The sequence below is a fragment of the Sinocyclocheilus rhinocerous genome, unplaced genomic scaffold, assembly GCF_001515625.1.
Source record: "Sinocyclocheilus rhinocerous isolate Xijiao unplaced genomic scaffold, SAMN03320098_v1.1 scaffold6480, whole genome shotgun sequence".
In the NCBI taxonomy this organism is placed as follows: Eukaryota; Metazoa; Chordata; class Actinopteri; order Cypriniformes; family Cyprinidae; genus Sinocyclocheilus; species Sinocyclocheilus rhinocerous.
The window spans coordinates 2,217-16,962 of record NW_015662353.1 but is presented as its reverse complement, the minus strand read 5'-3'; the positions used below and the strand labels follow the sequence as shown (position 1 = coordinate 16,962).

Sequence of the window (14,746 nt, the reverse complement as noted above, 5' to 3'; positions counted from 1 at the left end):
AGGAGAGGAGAGAAGAGAAGAGGAGAGAAGAGAAGAGGAGTGGAGGAGAGGAGAGGACAGGAGAGAAGAGAAGAGGAGAGAAGAGGAGTGGAGGAGAGGAGAGGGCAGGAGAGAAGAGGAGAGGAGAGGAGGGGAGGGGAGAGCATGCAGTTTGTCATCATTTTGGAAATGCTACAACAGTATTGAATGCAGGCTTGAACAAAATCTAAGCAGTCATTGAGAGAACACACATAAAAACTCCTTCAGCTGCTTATGGAAGCCACAGAACAAAAATTATATATATAAAAAAAGGGATTTTTTAATTGGATTTTTGTCTCTTCATCTCAATTCATACTTAAAAAATTGCAATTTATGTTTCACAATTTAGACATTTTCTCAGAAGTGCGAGTTATTAATTTGCAATTGCGAGACCATCGGAATAGTGGGATATAAACTAACGGTGTTAAAAAGGTCAGATTTAGGAGATATAAAGTCCAACTATGAGTTATAAAGTCTCAGACCTAAGCTTGCAATTGCGGGGGAAAAGTCTGAAATTTGAACTTGCATTTACCTTTTCTATTTTTTATTCCGTGGCCAAAACAATCTTCCATAAATTGTTTGACTGTCAACTCACATTCAGCTTCATCTAATGCGCTAAGCTCACAGCTTAGTCATGGAAATGGTCAATTAGAATGAATATGCATGATACATAAAATGCCTTTACTTATAAGGTAGGGAAGTAATGTGATAACTGAGCATGACACTCACGTGTGTATGCTGGGATTGGAACCATTTCTCCTGATATGATGTCATTATTTGTCAGAGCTGCCACACACAGACAAAACTTGCTGCCGTCTGGTTTATCAGTCTCATTGATTACATTTGTTGTTGCATTCACTATGTTGCAGTCTGTAATACTGAAGTCTGTCGTACTGCTGCTGCTTGTTATGATGTTGCAGTAAGTACACTTGTGGCTGTAATCGACTTTTTTAAGACAATAGCGGTATCCTGAATATCCTCCCTCGGGCGGATCCCAAGAGGCTATTATGAATGTGCTATTTTTATATGCTTGTTTTAGGTTTGTGACAGTCGAAGGTTCTGAAAAATAAATACCAACAAAAGCAGTTAGTCTATCAAAATGAGCTTCTTTTAAAAGCTGTGGCCACAGGAATGCTTGCTACTTTGACAATAGTGTAGCTATGTTTCCATCCACCTGAATCTGAAGTTATCACACGCTGAATGGAATCACCAAGTTGTGCATAAATTCCAAGTTACAATGAAAACACATTTACTGAATAAATCGCTCGATGCGCAACGGAGAATGTGATTGGATAACTGGACTAATCTGCAGACAAGTCGCATCACACAGCATGCCAGATGCCAGATGCCATTTTATTCCACATACATGTTTTGCCCCAATTTCCCAGGAAGTGACTTTTATTCTCTTGAACTTGGTTATTATTGTTAACGAAAGCTAAAACGGAAATGAAAACATTTATGTTAATTAAAAATAAAGCTAAAATAAAAGACATATTAGATGAAAAACAAACTAAATTAGCATTCAAATTTTGCCTTGGCAAATTAACAAAAAAAAAGTAAAATTATTTCAAAGTTTAAAAAATGTTAAAGCACTAAAGCTATTAACTGGAAATAAATAAAAACTAAAACTAACCAAACTGAAACAAAATAAAATATAAATATTAGTTGAAAAACTTTAAATTAAAATGAGAAATTTTGCCTTGGCAATAAAATGAAAAGTGTAAGATGAAGCGCTAAAATTATTAACTGGAAATAAATAAAAACAAAATAAACTACCGAAAACTGAAATAAAATATATTAAAACAATAAAAAACCCTAATAGAATGACAATAACACATAGCAAAGTTACTAAAAATGTCATTCTAAATGACATTAAAAATGAAAAATATAAAAATAAAAGCTTATTCAAAATATTAACACAACTATAATAAATGCTTAAATAACACTGTCTTGAACAGATGGTGATTTATTCGCAATTTTGTTATGCAATATTTCAATTTTATGAATAAGTTACATTTCCAAGTAAAATGGTAAATAAGGTGCTTTATTTGCAAATGTTTTATATGATATTTGTCTGTTTATGTGATAAAAATGGTGCGAATAAAGCACCCAAAAAAAAAAAGAATAAAAAAAAAGAAAGAAAATGGCAAAGCAAAACAACTTTACTAAAAATTTTACTAGAATTAACATGAAAAATATAAATAAAAAATAAAAGCTCATTTATCAATAAAACTATTTTAAAACTCATATACGATTAAAACTCAGAAACGATGCTTTACTTGGAAATGTTTGATGTGCTATTCCAATTTTGCGCACAAGTTAAATTTGCAGCTTTGGATGGAAACATACAGTTTGGATGGATGAATACAGTCAAGCATGAAACTTACTGGTGTAATCAGAAGCGCTGCTTGGCACACCTCCAAACGTCTCATTCACAACAGCTTTAACTGTGAACTCGTACTCATACCCTGGAGCAAGATTCTTGATAGTGCACTCTTCACTTGGACACTTTTCGACTTTGTCATGAATAGATTTATTTGACTTGCATTCGACATGTACTGAGTAGAAGTCACAGTTTCCTTCTGGATTCCTCCACTTGAGGTTGGCGCTAACGTTTGTCATACCGACTATTGTCAGATTTTGCACATCAGAGGGCTCTAAAAAAGGGACGGCATGGGTCATTTTGCTCATTAGTCATGCTGAAACCATGTTGCGCACAATGAAGTCAAGTCTGAGTCTACTTACGGGTGTAGAAGGAGATATTCTGCGGATTGAGATCCCTGCCACATTTCACAGGAAACATCTGAACTCTGTACAGAGTTCCTGCTGTCAGATTTTGTATGTGTTCAAACAGCTCGGTCTGGAAAAATGTGTGGTTAAATGTCTGATTAAATGTCTGGTTATTGTCCTCAGTGATCTCCACTCTGTAGTGACTGATGTTCTCAGCACCGGGCCCCTCAGTCCAGCTCAGATTGGCTGCACTTGTATTCACGTCGGAAACGTATATCTGGCCAAAAAAGCGCTCTGCGGACAGATAGATACAATGATGTATATCGGCAGAAACTTACAAGTTGATTACATTCTTAAAAGGAATGCTTAAAAAAAGAGGTTTGATTTTGGGTTCCTCAAAGAACCCTTCAGTCAACAGTTCTTAAAAGAACCATTTTTGTTTTAGTGTGAAGAACATTTTAATAAACTAGAGAACCTTTTTCTACTATAAAGAAAAAAAATTTCAGTCTTAAAAACAAAAGTTCCAAAAATCGTTTTTTCCATAAAGAACCATTTTGGGTTCCCTAAAGAACCTTTCGGTAAACAGTTCCTAAACAAACCATTTTTTATAAGAGTGACAAAAAATGTGCAAAATAGCACTAAAAGTGGTTCATTGGCTTGTCATCATAGGGGAACCACTTAAAGTACTATATAGCACCTATCCTTAAAGGTGCTATACAGCACCTTTGTCAAATGGTGTTATGTAGAACCATAAGAGGAACCCAGATTTGTTTTAGATATGTTACTCCACTCTCATGAATGAATGAATACTATTTTAATTAGGGCTGCACAATACATAGAAATAAAAATCGATATTGTGTCATGACTTAATGTGATAGTCATATCACGATGTATAATACATATTAAAGTAGTGTTTATAAGCACAGCTGTTTTAGTTTCATGAAGGTTTGTTTCATGGACACAATCTAATTATATCAGAAATTGTTCATGCTACATGTATGTAGCATCTTTGTTTGAATTGTGATTAAAATGCAGTGGTTGACTGTAGAATGGCTACAATAGTTTGGCCTGTAATAGAGAAAATAAACATTTTCATTCTTTCTTGTCTATTGCTTTAATTCATTAATAATTAAGAAATCGGTACCAGAATAGGCCCATTTGCTTGTAAAAAAAAAAAAAAAAAAGGTCACCAGAATCGGACATGAAAAATCAAGATCAGTGCATCCTTAAATTTAAGAAAATTTTAAAATTAAGAAATTTGTCAGGGCTGGGGATGGGGCGAGGACTCAGTGATGCAGGAGAATGGGCTTTTATTGGCCAAAACAAACCAAAACTACCCCGTAGGGGAAAACAGACTGGCAGGGCAGGACACAAGGATTCACACGCAACATTTGACGACAAACTGGCCCAGGACTGCAAACACAAGGAGAATAAATAGGAAGCAAATGAGGAGGGTAATGAGGGAAACACAGGTGGGGCAAATGAACCAATAATTAGGTAACAAGATGGGTGGGGTCAAGACAATTGACATGAGAGCACATGGCACACAGGAAACAAAGACAAAAGCCATGTGCTCACACAAAACAAAAACACAAGCACATGGCCAGCAAAACAATCACAAGCCATGTGCTTGAACAAAACAAGACACGAACACGCAGCTAATGAGAATACTCATAAGCCGCGTGTTCACACAAGACACAAGCTGCATGCTACACAGCACAAAACATGACATGAAAGCAAGCAGCGCAACAACACAAGACAACGAGAGCACGCGGACAAACACGAACCGCGTGCTACACAAGACGCAACAGAAGAGCACACAGCCCGAGCGAACTCGAGACACAACAAGACAGAACATGGAGCGCGAGTGTCCAAACCCCGACACGAAACCAAAACTCAACAAGACGTGAGTGCCGGGATCCGAACACCACGCTCCAACTTGAAACAAGGAAACAGGACACGCAGACGAGAGCGCACGGCTCGAGCACTCTCGAAGCCGCGCGCTCACATGAAAACAACGACATGATGCGAGTGACAGGGCTCTGTCACAAAACCATGAAGAACACTAGACCGAAGTGACAGAACCCTGACAAGAACTGGATAAATGCAACATTTACTTTTGGCCCACAGCCCTCAACCAAGTTTGATTTTTGGCTTTGCTGTGAAAACCTCCTTGTGGAACCTTATTTTTAAGCTTGTCAGAGTTCCAACAATATGAATCGAACAATACAACGCTGTGCTTTAAAACAAAGTCCTTACCTTTATAACAGATGTAGGGTAGACTTTTATTGCAGTCTTCTTCCTTCCACATGCCGAAGCTGAGCAGGACCACACAAGCATCCTCGATGTACTGTTCAGGATCTGGCTCGGGTTCAGAGATGCAGTTGCTGGTGGTGGTGCTCTCGGTTGTGGCGCCTTCTGTTGTGGGATCCTCAGTTGTGGCGCCTTCGGTTGTGGTGCTGTTTGTTGTGGTGCCGTTTGTTGCGGCATTAAAAGTGGTGCTAAATGTTGTGACCACAGGGACAGTGTTGTATGTTGTGGTCTTAGGGGTGACAGTCGTTGTTCTATTACACATAGTCATGGCACTTTCAAGATCATAACATGTCATATTTAAGCAATCAAGGATATCAGTCAGTATAGGACATGTATCCTCTGCTTTTTCAGTTTGAAATATTGTGGAAGTCTTTGGAGAGGTTACCGGAGCAGAAGTTACTGTGGAGGTTTCTAGTGAGGTCATTAGGGTAGATGTTGTGGTAGTTATTAAGGTGCTCAGTGGACTTTCTGTAGTAGAGGAACATATAGGAATCAGTTTCTTTTCTTTATTTGGAACAGGATGACCAGGGTACCAATTCTGATATGTAACAGGATCCCCATTGGACCATTCGGCCCAAGGGAAGGAGCCATTGTAACTCCTGCGGAGTCCAACCCAGTAGTCCGAAGAGAGGTTCTTCACAATGAGGTGGACGTTACTGCAGGTGATGGTCATCAGTTCTTTGAAACAGGACTGACAGTAGAGTCTGGCATCGTCCCATGTGGCATTGGGTAACTGAGGAAAATACTGCTCCTCTGCCCATATGACTGAGCCTAAATGTGATCATTTGAGTAAGAAGTTGTCGTAATGTTTGCATACATCTCAAAAATAATACTTCTCTTAACGTTCTGGTAATCCTCATTTAGGGGTCACACTCATACTCAGGGGCATAGCGTCTGCGTGTGTAGGGTATGCATGTGCATATGGGCCAGAGCTGATTGGGGGCCCACTGAGGATTCAGCATTATCATTGGTCAGATTGTCTGTCAATCAAACTCATGGCAAAGGGTGAATTGGCTCAATTGATTCAAAACTTTGAAAAGCTTAATTTATCCCATCATTAGTTAAAAGTATTCTTAATGTTTGAGTGGGAGAAGCATGACGTGCAAATGTGGCATTTGTGATTATTACATTTTGATTATTGATTTTTTTTCTTTCAAAAACGCATTGATTCGCTACAGAAGGCCTTTGTTTACCCCCTGGGGCCGTGTGAAACATTTTTTTTATGGATGGACGCTTTTTATTTAACTTCTTTTGGACTGATGCATGCAACACCCGCTGAGTGGCATTAAACAGCCTGAAAGATCAAAGACAATTTTTAATATAACTCCGACTGGATTCGTCTGAAAGAAGAAAGTCATATACACCTAGGATGACTTGAGGGTGAGTAATTAATGGGCTAATTTTCATTTTTGGGTGAACTAACCCTTTAAGGTGTGTTAATGTTTTTGAAAGTCACCAAGGCTGAATTTATTTGATCAAAACATATAGTAAAAAACAGTAATAATGTGAAATATTATTATGATTTAAAATAGCTGATTTCTATTGTAATATATATTAAAATGTAATTCATTCCTGTGATGCAAAACTGAATTTTCAGCATCATTACTCCAGTCTTCAGTGTCACATGATCCTTCAGAAATCATTCTAATATGCTGATTTTCTGCTCAATTTCTGATTAGTATCAATGTTGAAACAGTTGTGCTGCTTCATATTTTTGTGGAAACCTTGATACTATTTTTTTCAGGGTTCTCTGATGAATAGCAAGTTTAAAAGAACAGCACTTATTGATCAGTTTTCATATCCATCCTTGCCAAATAGAAGTATTAATTTGTTGTTTTTTTGGAAAAAAAAAGTCTTACCCCAAACTTTTGAATGGTAGTATAATATGGTTTCCACAAAAGCATGAAGCATATAAACCTCTGTCAGTTTACAAACTTACTCAGAAGAAGCGGCAGCCACAGTGTATTCATCTCACATCTGTTTTTGTTGATTCGCTGGTTGTCAGTCTCAGGTCAGGTCAAGACCTTGTGGAGTAATGAAAACATCATCAATTAACAGATTAACTAGACTCTTCAGATAAATCAACTGAAGGTAAAATACTCACTCTGCCCGCAATACTCTCCTGTCCACTGATGGTCCTGATCTGATCCTGAGCTCTACAGTCTGACCTCTAACAATGACCTATTCACAGAGCCACTTTGCATAGGAACCCTCAACAATTCCATTGAACCTGCATTTGCAAATAACTGGACTCAGTGGAAACATTTGAAAATGTTTTATCGTGTTTTTAAGCAGTATGCCTAACTGAGAATTAATTTAGATTTAGCTGTAATGTTCTTCATTTGATCAGTGTCTTAAGTTGGGCTCTTGACCCTTGACTTTTTCTTTGTGTTTTTTGGCTGCTATAGCAGTGTGTTTATAAAATGAATTTGCAGCAGCAAAAGTTAAGATAACATTTGATCAGATAACTGAGACATCTGGTGATTTATGGTAACTATATTGATGGTAATATAATCATGAAGTGGCCTGTTTCACAGCTCTCATCTTCAGTCTCATCACTGCTTATTTGTGTCGTGCACTTTTGATACATTTACACTTTGCATTATTAGACGTCTGCTACTGTTGTTTAAGCATTTAGTTGAATTCAGCAAACAGTTATTACACAAAATAAGACTCAAACTAATGTTAAACCTATGCATCCTTTAGACACACCCAGACATAAACAATCAGCATATGACTCTCAACAATGGTGACTATCAGCAACAACCTAGTAGAATAAGTTGACATATACTTGCAAAGTTTCTGATAGTCAGTATGTTGTATGTTGTTGATCCATCAAAATAAAGTGTTAGAAGATATTAAGCAGACAGTCTACTAATACTCTAATGACTGCTAGTTGACATGTAGTTGCAATGTTACTTACTGTTAGTAGAATGTCTAAAGTGGACTATCGAAATAAAGTGTTACCCAACCTTCATGCTGCAATGCATGCTGGGTTTCAGCATGGTACATAACTCCCAGCATGCATTGTGGCATCAGCTGAATTGTCCATTTATTTCCTTGAATTCTAACTATTTGCTTTTTTGCTGTTGTTTTTTAGTAGCTTAATTGATTTATGATGTTCAGAGCTGATTTGTTTATCTGAATATTTTGTTCAATTGTCAACATTGTTGAGTGTTGTCTAAATGTGTCTTAATACGTAGTTTAAAACCCCTGTTAAAAATGTGCTGTAGTATTATTGAGAGTTGATTTTTGTACTAATACTTTATGGTGATGTTTTATTGTACTTAAACAATAAATTTTTGTTTCCTCTATTTTCAGCATTCAGTTTAATCTGTTACCAGTAATACAAACAGAAACTTTAATCATATCATCTTATCGCATGTGGTTTCATAGAGCTCATTTTAGTGCATCTTATTTGCATTCAGCATCCTGCAAGATGAGAAATCAGAGGTATAGTCAAGACCTCTGAGTTAATGCATTAATTACATGATAAATTGAGTGATCAGTGATGAACACCTACTGTTAAAAAGCTAAAGTCAATCTGAAGCTGGTAGTGCTGTTTGTGGAGTTGTTCAATCATCCACTGCTGAGATCTTGAGAGATTTAATGTCTTCTTTCATTGGCTTCTTTTAGTTGATTTCATCTAAAGCTGTGGCTGGAAGTCAGTTATACAGACACCTTATATTTAACAGTATTAGATTATTAAAAAAAAAAAAATCACAATTAATAGATAACATCACTAATATAACACTTGCAGTTGGTTTGTAAAAGTCATTTTTGTTGCATTTACAACATTTCAAACAGCAGATGTCACCAGAGCATGCCATTTCAAAAATTTTTAAACATTTAGCTAAATAATTGACTCCCAAGTTTTGAAAAGCTTTGTCTCTTTCATCACTAATCTCAACAGTGGTGATAATCAACTCTGCTTCAGTGCTTCTTTAACACTCTGTATTGTGGACACACATGAACACTGAGAAGTACTTTTAACAGGAGGCTTTTGCTGTGTGGTTCTTGAATGGTCTTGACTACACTTCTGTGTAAAAGACAAGTCATGCTGGTCTATTGTTGGGAGAATCTGGGCCAGACATATATGGGACTGAGTGGATCCTAACGCTCCAGTATGGTGTTAATAAACTGTACTGTCCCCAGAGACCTTCTCAGAAAGACAGTGGTATAAAATAGTCCCTACATCACATTGCCCAACTTCCCTAATTCCTCCTGGACACAAACATTACAAGTAGTTAGTTTGACATTACAAGTGATATAGTAAGGTAGAGTGGGGGAAAGGAGTGTGTAATTTATTTCTGTGAAACAAAAGTTAAATGTGTTCAGAAAAGTTATCATAGTTTTAGTAACAATGACATCAATTATAAACCAAGTATGAAAAAATGTCCAGAGTTTTCATGTTATTAGATTTTTAACAAAAATTGTACCAAGGGGGCGTTTTGCCCCACAGGTGGAGTAAAATGCCCCCCAGTCTGACAAAGCAATTTGCTTTAAACATTTACAGCAAAATCAGAGTACAGGCAGTTTATCTTAAAATGAAAAAAATATATAATCAATAACTATGAATTACAAAATTATAATAGCCTATTTGAAAATTTTTTGTTAGCTTATGCTAACTGACTGGCTAACTAGCTACCTGATGCTAATTTGAGGTAATTTTTTTTATATAAAGTCCAAATATTTGTATTTAACCAACTAGTTAGAATACATTTGATAAAAAAAAACAAAGGATTTGATGTTCAGAACAGAATAACTAGCTACAGTAATTGCCCATTGCCCACTTTACTTTTGGGATAAACGGTAGGGGAGGGGGGGGGGCATTTTCCCCCACTCTACCCTAATTTATTTAATGCTTACAACTTGCGTGAAGCCACTTTAAATCACTTTAAGTAGGATGACCATACGTCCTCTTTTCCCCGGACATGTCCTCTTTTTGGACCTAAAAAAATGCGTCCGGCCGGGATTTCTAAATCGCCCAAAATGTCCGGGATTCGGCTTTTGCTTTCTACAGTCGCCATTCATTGTGTGTGTTATTGTATTAATGCCGCTCCTGCTCCTGCTGAATTTCTGACCATTACCGGCTGCTCCCGCAAACATTCTAATATTAAATATAATTTTCGCACATCAGAGAGCCGCTATCAATATGCAGAGTATTTAAACCACTTTGGATGCAGCTCATGTTGGATGCAGGGTTGCCAAATCTGCATTTGTTTTTGCACTGAATTGGATTGATTTTAAACTGTTGCAGAGGGTTGATTTGCTCCCGTGGGTTAAAGGTTGCATAAATTACATTTGACTGAAATGCTTGTATTGAAACATTTTGCATTCTAACGACGATAAAACTGTGGTAGATTTTGTGATGGTTGGCCACTGGTAGGAAGCCTTTTAGCTGTGTTTATGATCAATCTGCATAACGGTGACTGTAAAATATATATTTTTGGTATGGAAATGACATATTTGCATTTACTTTGGGGGCCCTCTAAATCCCAACAAGTTTGGGCAGTCTCTCAATTAGCTCCTTCATCCCAAGCTGAAAATGAATTTATTACTCATAACTCATTTCTCATGAGCAGAAGTGAAACTGTTCCAGTTCAGAGCGTTGAACCGATCAAACAGTGAAACTGTGAGTTTGAGGTGAAAATCAGATTTGCATTGGCAGCTTTAGTGATTCTGATCGTCTCAGAATAGAGCAGCTCCGTCTCCAGAGACCATGTTCAAACCCCAAGAGCTTCAGTTCACATTTACTGCTAAACGCCGCTGTTCTCAACTATTACAATCCATGGTAACTATTTTCGAGAATATAAGTCTTAATGAAATTGCTCATCATTGTTTTTGAGTTTGGCTCAAAATAACACAAAACATAATAAGCATCCATTATTAGCAAAGCTGTTGCTTCATAAACAAAATGACTAAATGATGCATCTGCTGTCTTCAGGTAAATGATGTGGAGTGTGTTTGCATATTGATCAGATGCTTCAGTGCTCTGAGAGTGTTTATAGTGCTGTGAGTTTAACACTTCATCACTGACACACACAACAATCTTCATCAACATGACCTTCATCATCATCTTCATCTGGACTCTCACAGCGTTTGCTCAAGGTTTGTGGAGCACAAGTTTGATATGAATTCATTTCTTCAAGTATATTGTCAGAGTTTTGAGTTGATTTTCTTCTTGTTGTGTGTTTCAGAGAGTAGAGGACAGATCAGCGTCACTCAGAGTCCCTCAACGACAGCAGCTCAACCAGAAGAAACAGTCAAAATCAACTGTAGAACCAGCGCAGATGTGTACAGATGGAGTGATGGGGATGATGCTTTATTCTGGTATTTACAGAAATCTGGAGAAACTCCTAAACTCCTGATTCGTTATGCAAAAAGCCTTGAGTCAGGAACTCCATCTAGATTCAGTGGCAGTGGATCTAACAGTGATTTCACTCTGACCATCAGTGGAGTCCAGACTGAAGATGCTGGACATTATTACTGTCAGAGTTTTCATTGCAGAACAAATTCTGATGGTGGCTGTGCGGGTGATCGTGTGTTCACACAGTGATTAAGAGTCGTACAAAAACCTCCGTCAGTCAGAGTCACAGTGACTGAACTGATGCTGCAGCTGCTCAAACACTATTACTGACACACAACAGGGCATTTTTATAAATATTGAATTAAATATAAAGCATTCATTTTAGTTTTTAACATGATAAATGCTTAAATCTACAACACTTTATCTTATTGAATTTGTCTACCATTTTATCTGTGAGGTTCATAATTTGGCCACATGTTTGTTTCCTCATGAACCTGCAGGTGTTTTCATGCTCCACTAAGTGAAGTTTATTTATAAAGTGTGAGCTAAAGACCTCAAACACAAGTGACACAAAAAGACTCAAAGACATAAAGCTACAATTTTATTTATTGACTGAATTGTAATAAAATCATGACTGACTGATAAAGCACACATATAGTCTTGTATGAAGCACACAAAGCAGAGCAGATGCAGATGCGAGCGACTGAAGCTGGATGTGGAGAATGAAGGAGTCGCTCATGTGCTGTTAGTCTCCATGTGAGACATGAGTGAGAAGAGCAGCAGATCTACTCTGAACACTGCTGTCTCGTCACGTGTCCAGTGAGCGCAGGCTGGCCGCTCCGTGTGGCCTCACAGCTCACTGAGACGCTCTCCATCCACTCCTGCTCAGAGAGAGTCAGGCTGCTGCTCCAGCTGTACAGACCGTCCTTCTCCAGGAGCCCAGCGCTGCTCTCCTGAGACCTGCTGCTCCCGTCCACCTTCCAGCTCAGGCTCCAGTCTGACGGGAAGCCCTTGCTGGCCACACACACCAGTGTCGCTGTCTTCTTTGAGGAGATCTCTGCACTGGAGGGCGGCAGGACGCTCACTTTAGGACGAGTGACGCCTGACAAACACACAACAGTCAACTCAGTGAAGAAGAAAGCATTTCCCTCCTTTCAAAAAGTTTTAAAAATATATGAAAAATAAATACAATGATAGCTTTTCTTGGCCATTTTAACAACATTAAACTGCAAGTCACCGGAATTAATTTTTATAAAGCTAGTAAACAGTAATGGAAGTTTGGTGAAATAGGGTATAACGGGTCAAAAGGTGTCTTTGATATTATTTTCCTCTAAACCACTAGATGGCAAAAAAACGTGGCGTAGCACTTTACAAAACATCCGCTTTTCAAGATGCACGTGTATATTTGGCTGATCCTTGACACAATCACCGGCAGCAGCGCAAAGTTGATTCTGTGCTTACTTGATCAATATGTTATGTTGTTTAACATGGCCGCTCCGTGTGGCCTCACAGCTCACTGAGACGCTCTCCATCCACTCCTGCTCAGAGAGAGTCAGGCTGCTGCTCCAGCTGTACAGACCGTCCTTCTCCAGGAGCCCAGCGCTGCTCTCCTGAGACCTGCTGCTCCCGTCCACCTTCCAGCTCAGGCTCCAGTCTGACGGGAAGCCCTTGCTGGCCACACACACCAGTGTCGCTGTCTTCTTTGAGGAGATCTCTGCACTGGAGGGCGGCAGGACGCTCACTTTAGGACGAGTGACGCCTGAGAGAAGCACAGAGAAATCAGAGTCACCAGTGTTTTCCTTTATGTGTTAAAGATAAAAATAGGAGAAATTCTCCAAGCAGAAGAACAAAATGAACAACATGCTCAATGAAGCAGATAAAACTGAAATAAAAAAATTCAATTAACACTGATGTTCACAAATTTCTTCACATGAAAAGAGAACATGAGAAAAAGGGAATTACAAAATGAATTAAAACGGAAATATCATTGAGTTTTGAACTGCCACAAAAACTTGTGGCTGTTGCATGTAAATTTAACATCTTTAAAACTCTCAAAGTAAGCAAAATATAATTTTATTAAACAAAAATGATCAAATGAATTTTTTGTTTAAGAAGCTGACGAAGATTTAAAATTAGGAAACAAACTTAAAAACTCACAAAAAAATAGTCATTGTGCATCAATTTTACAAACAATAACTTGTTTAAAAAAAGTCTAAAAGAAATAGCAAATTCAAAAATGTTTCTGCCTCAGAGTAAAAAAAAAGTAAATGTATGAAAAACTTAAAAAAATAAAATGCATCCTTTCTTAACATAGAAAGTCACAATTGTGGGATATTAAGATGCAATTACTTTTTTAAATGATAATTTATTGATTTACTTACTGCCAACATCCAGTTTGGTGCCGCTGCCGAAAGTCCACCACAGTGATAGAAACTAATAGAGCAGCTGAACAAAAACCTCCTGAACGCTTCACTAACTGCACAAACACACATCAACTGAGTCTCCAACAAACACATCCACTCACAGCAGACATTACCTTCAGTTACTTCATCTGCTTTATGCAGTCTGAATTATTACTAAAGCATGAAACTGAATTTATGAAAGAAGTTAACTTTTATATCATGTGTGACGCGACTCACAATCAAACTCAGTTGATTCAGTGATTGACAGAGACACGTGTGATGATCCTCATGTCTGTAAAAACCTGCAGCAACATCCATGGATTTGGCATAAAATTGAGGAATTAACAGTCATGTTTCTATCCAACTACAGTCAAAAATATTCTCAAAGTCTCACAGGAGAGAGTCAGGATAATAAACTAATGTTGGTCTTAAAGATGAATTCTAGAGTGAGTGATCTGATACAATTTGTAACAGCTTGGCTATTAGAAGATATAATATTATGAAAAAGATTCATTTTTATCTTATTTCAGTAATTGTATTTTGTGTCTGTTAATGAGCGACTGTCTTCAGGTAAATGATGTGGAGTGTGTTTGCATATTGATCAGATGCTTCAGTGCTCTGAGAGTGTTTATAGTGCTGTGAGTTTAACACTTCATCACTGACACACACAACAATCTTCATCAACATGACCTTCATCATCATCTTCATCTGGACTCTCACAGCGTTTGCTCAAGGTTTGTGGAGCACAAGTTTGATATGAATTCATTTCTTCAAGTATATTGTCAGAGTTTTGAGTTGATTTTCTTCTTGTTGTGTGTTTCAGAGAGTAGAGGACAGATCAGCGTCACTCAGAGTCCCTCAACGACAGCAGCTCAACCAGAAGAAACAGTGAAGATCAGCTGTAGAACCAGCACAGATGTGTACAGATGGAGTGATGGGGATGAAGGTTTATTCTGGAACTTACAGAAACCTG

At 37.8% G+C, this 14,746-nt stretch overlaps 1 protein-coding gene and 2 gene segments (V, D, J or C); 1 reads left to right on the top strand and 2 right to left on the bottom strand.

The window, feature by feature from the left end:
* LOC107728042 (receptor-type tyrosine-protein phosphatase eta-like) overlaps positions 1–7,059 on the bottom strand; it is a 10,069-nt gene extending 3,010 nt beyond the window's left edge. The window contains exons 1-5 of the mRNA XM_016538103.1: positions 7,001–7,059; positions 5,008–5,832; positions 2,764–3,042; positions 2,406–2,675; positions 748–1,077 (exon numbers count right to left, since the gene is read on the bottom strand). Of these exons, the coding sequence (XP_016393589.1) occupies positions 748–1,077; positions 2,406–2,675; positions 2,764–3,042; positions 5,008–5,832; positions 7,001–7,031 (1,735 nt within the window). The 5' untranslated portion in view covers positions 7,032–7,059. The remainder of the gene's footprint in view (positions 1–747; positions 1,078–2,405; positions 2,676–2,763; positions 3,043–5,007; positions 5,833–7,000) is intronic.
* A 4,035-nt stretch (positions 7,060–11,094) lies between these two features.
* LOC107728044 (Ig kappa chain V-I region Wes-like) lies at positions 11,095–11,666 on the top strand. The segment is given in 2 exon segments: positions 11,095–11,172; positions 11,262–11,666. Coding segments are annotated over 2 exon segments (408 nt in total).
* A 316-nt stretch (positions 11,667–11,982) lies between these two features.
* Positions 11,983–13,904, bottom strand: LOC107728041 (Ig lambda chain C region-like). The segment is given in 4 exon segments: positions 11,983–12,219; positions 12,877–13,130; positions 13,753–13,804; positions 13,896–13,904. Coding segments are annotated over 4 exon segments (378 nt in total).
* Positions 13,905–14,746: the final 842 nt, after the last annotated feature.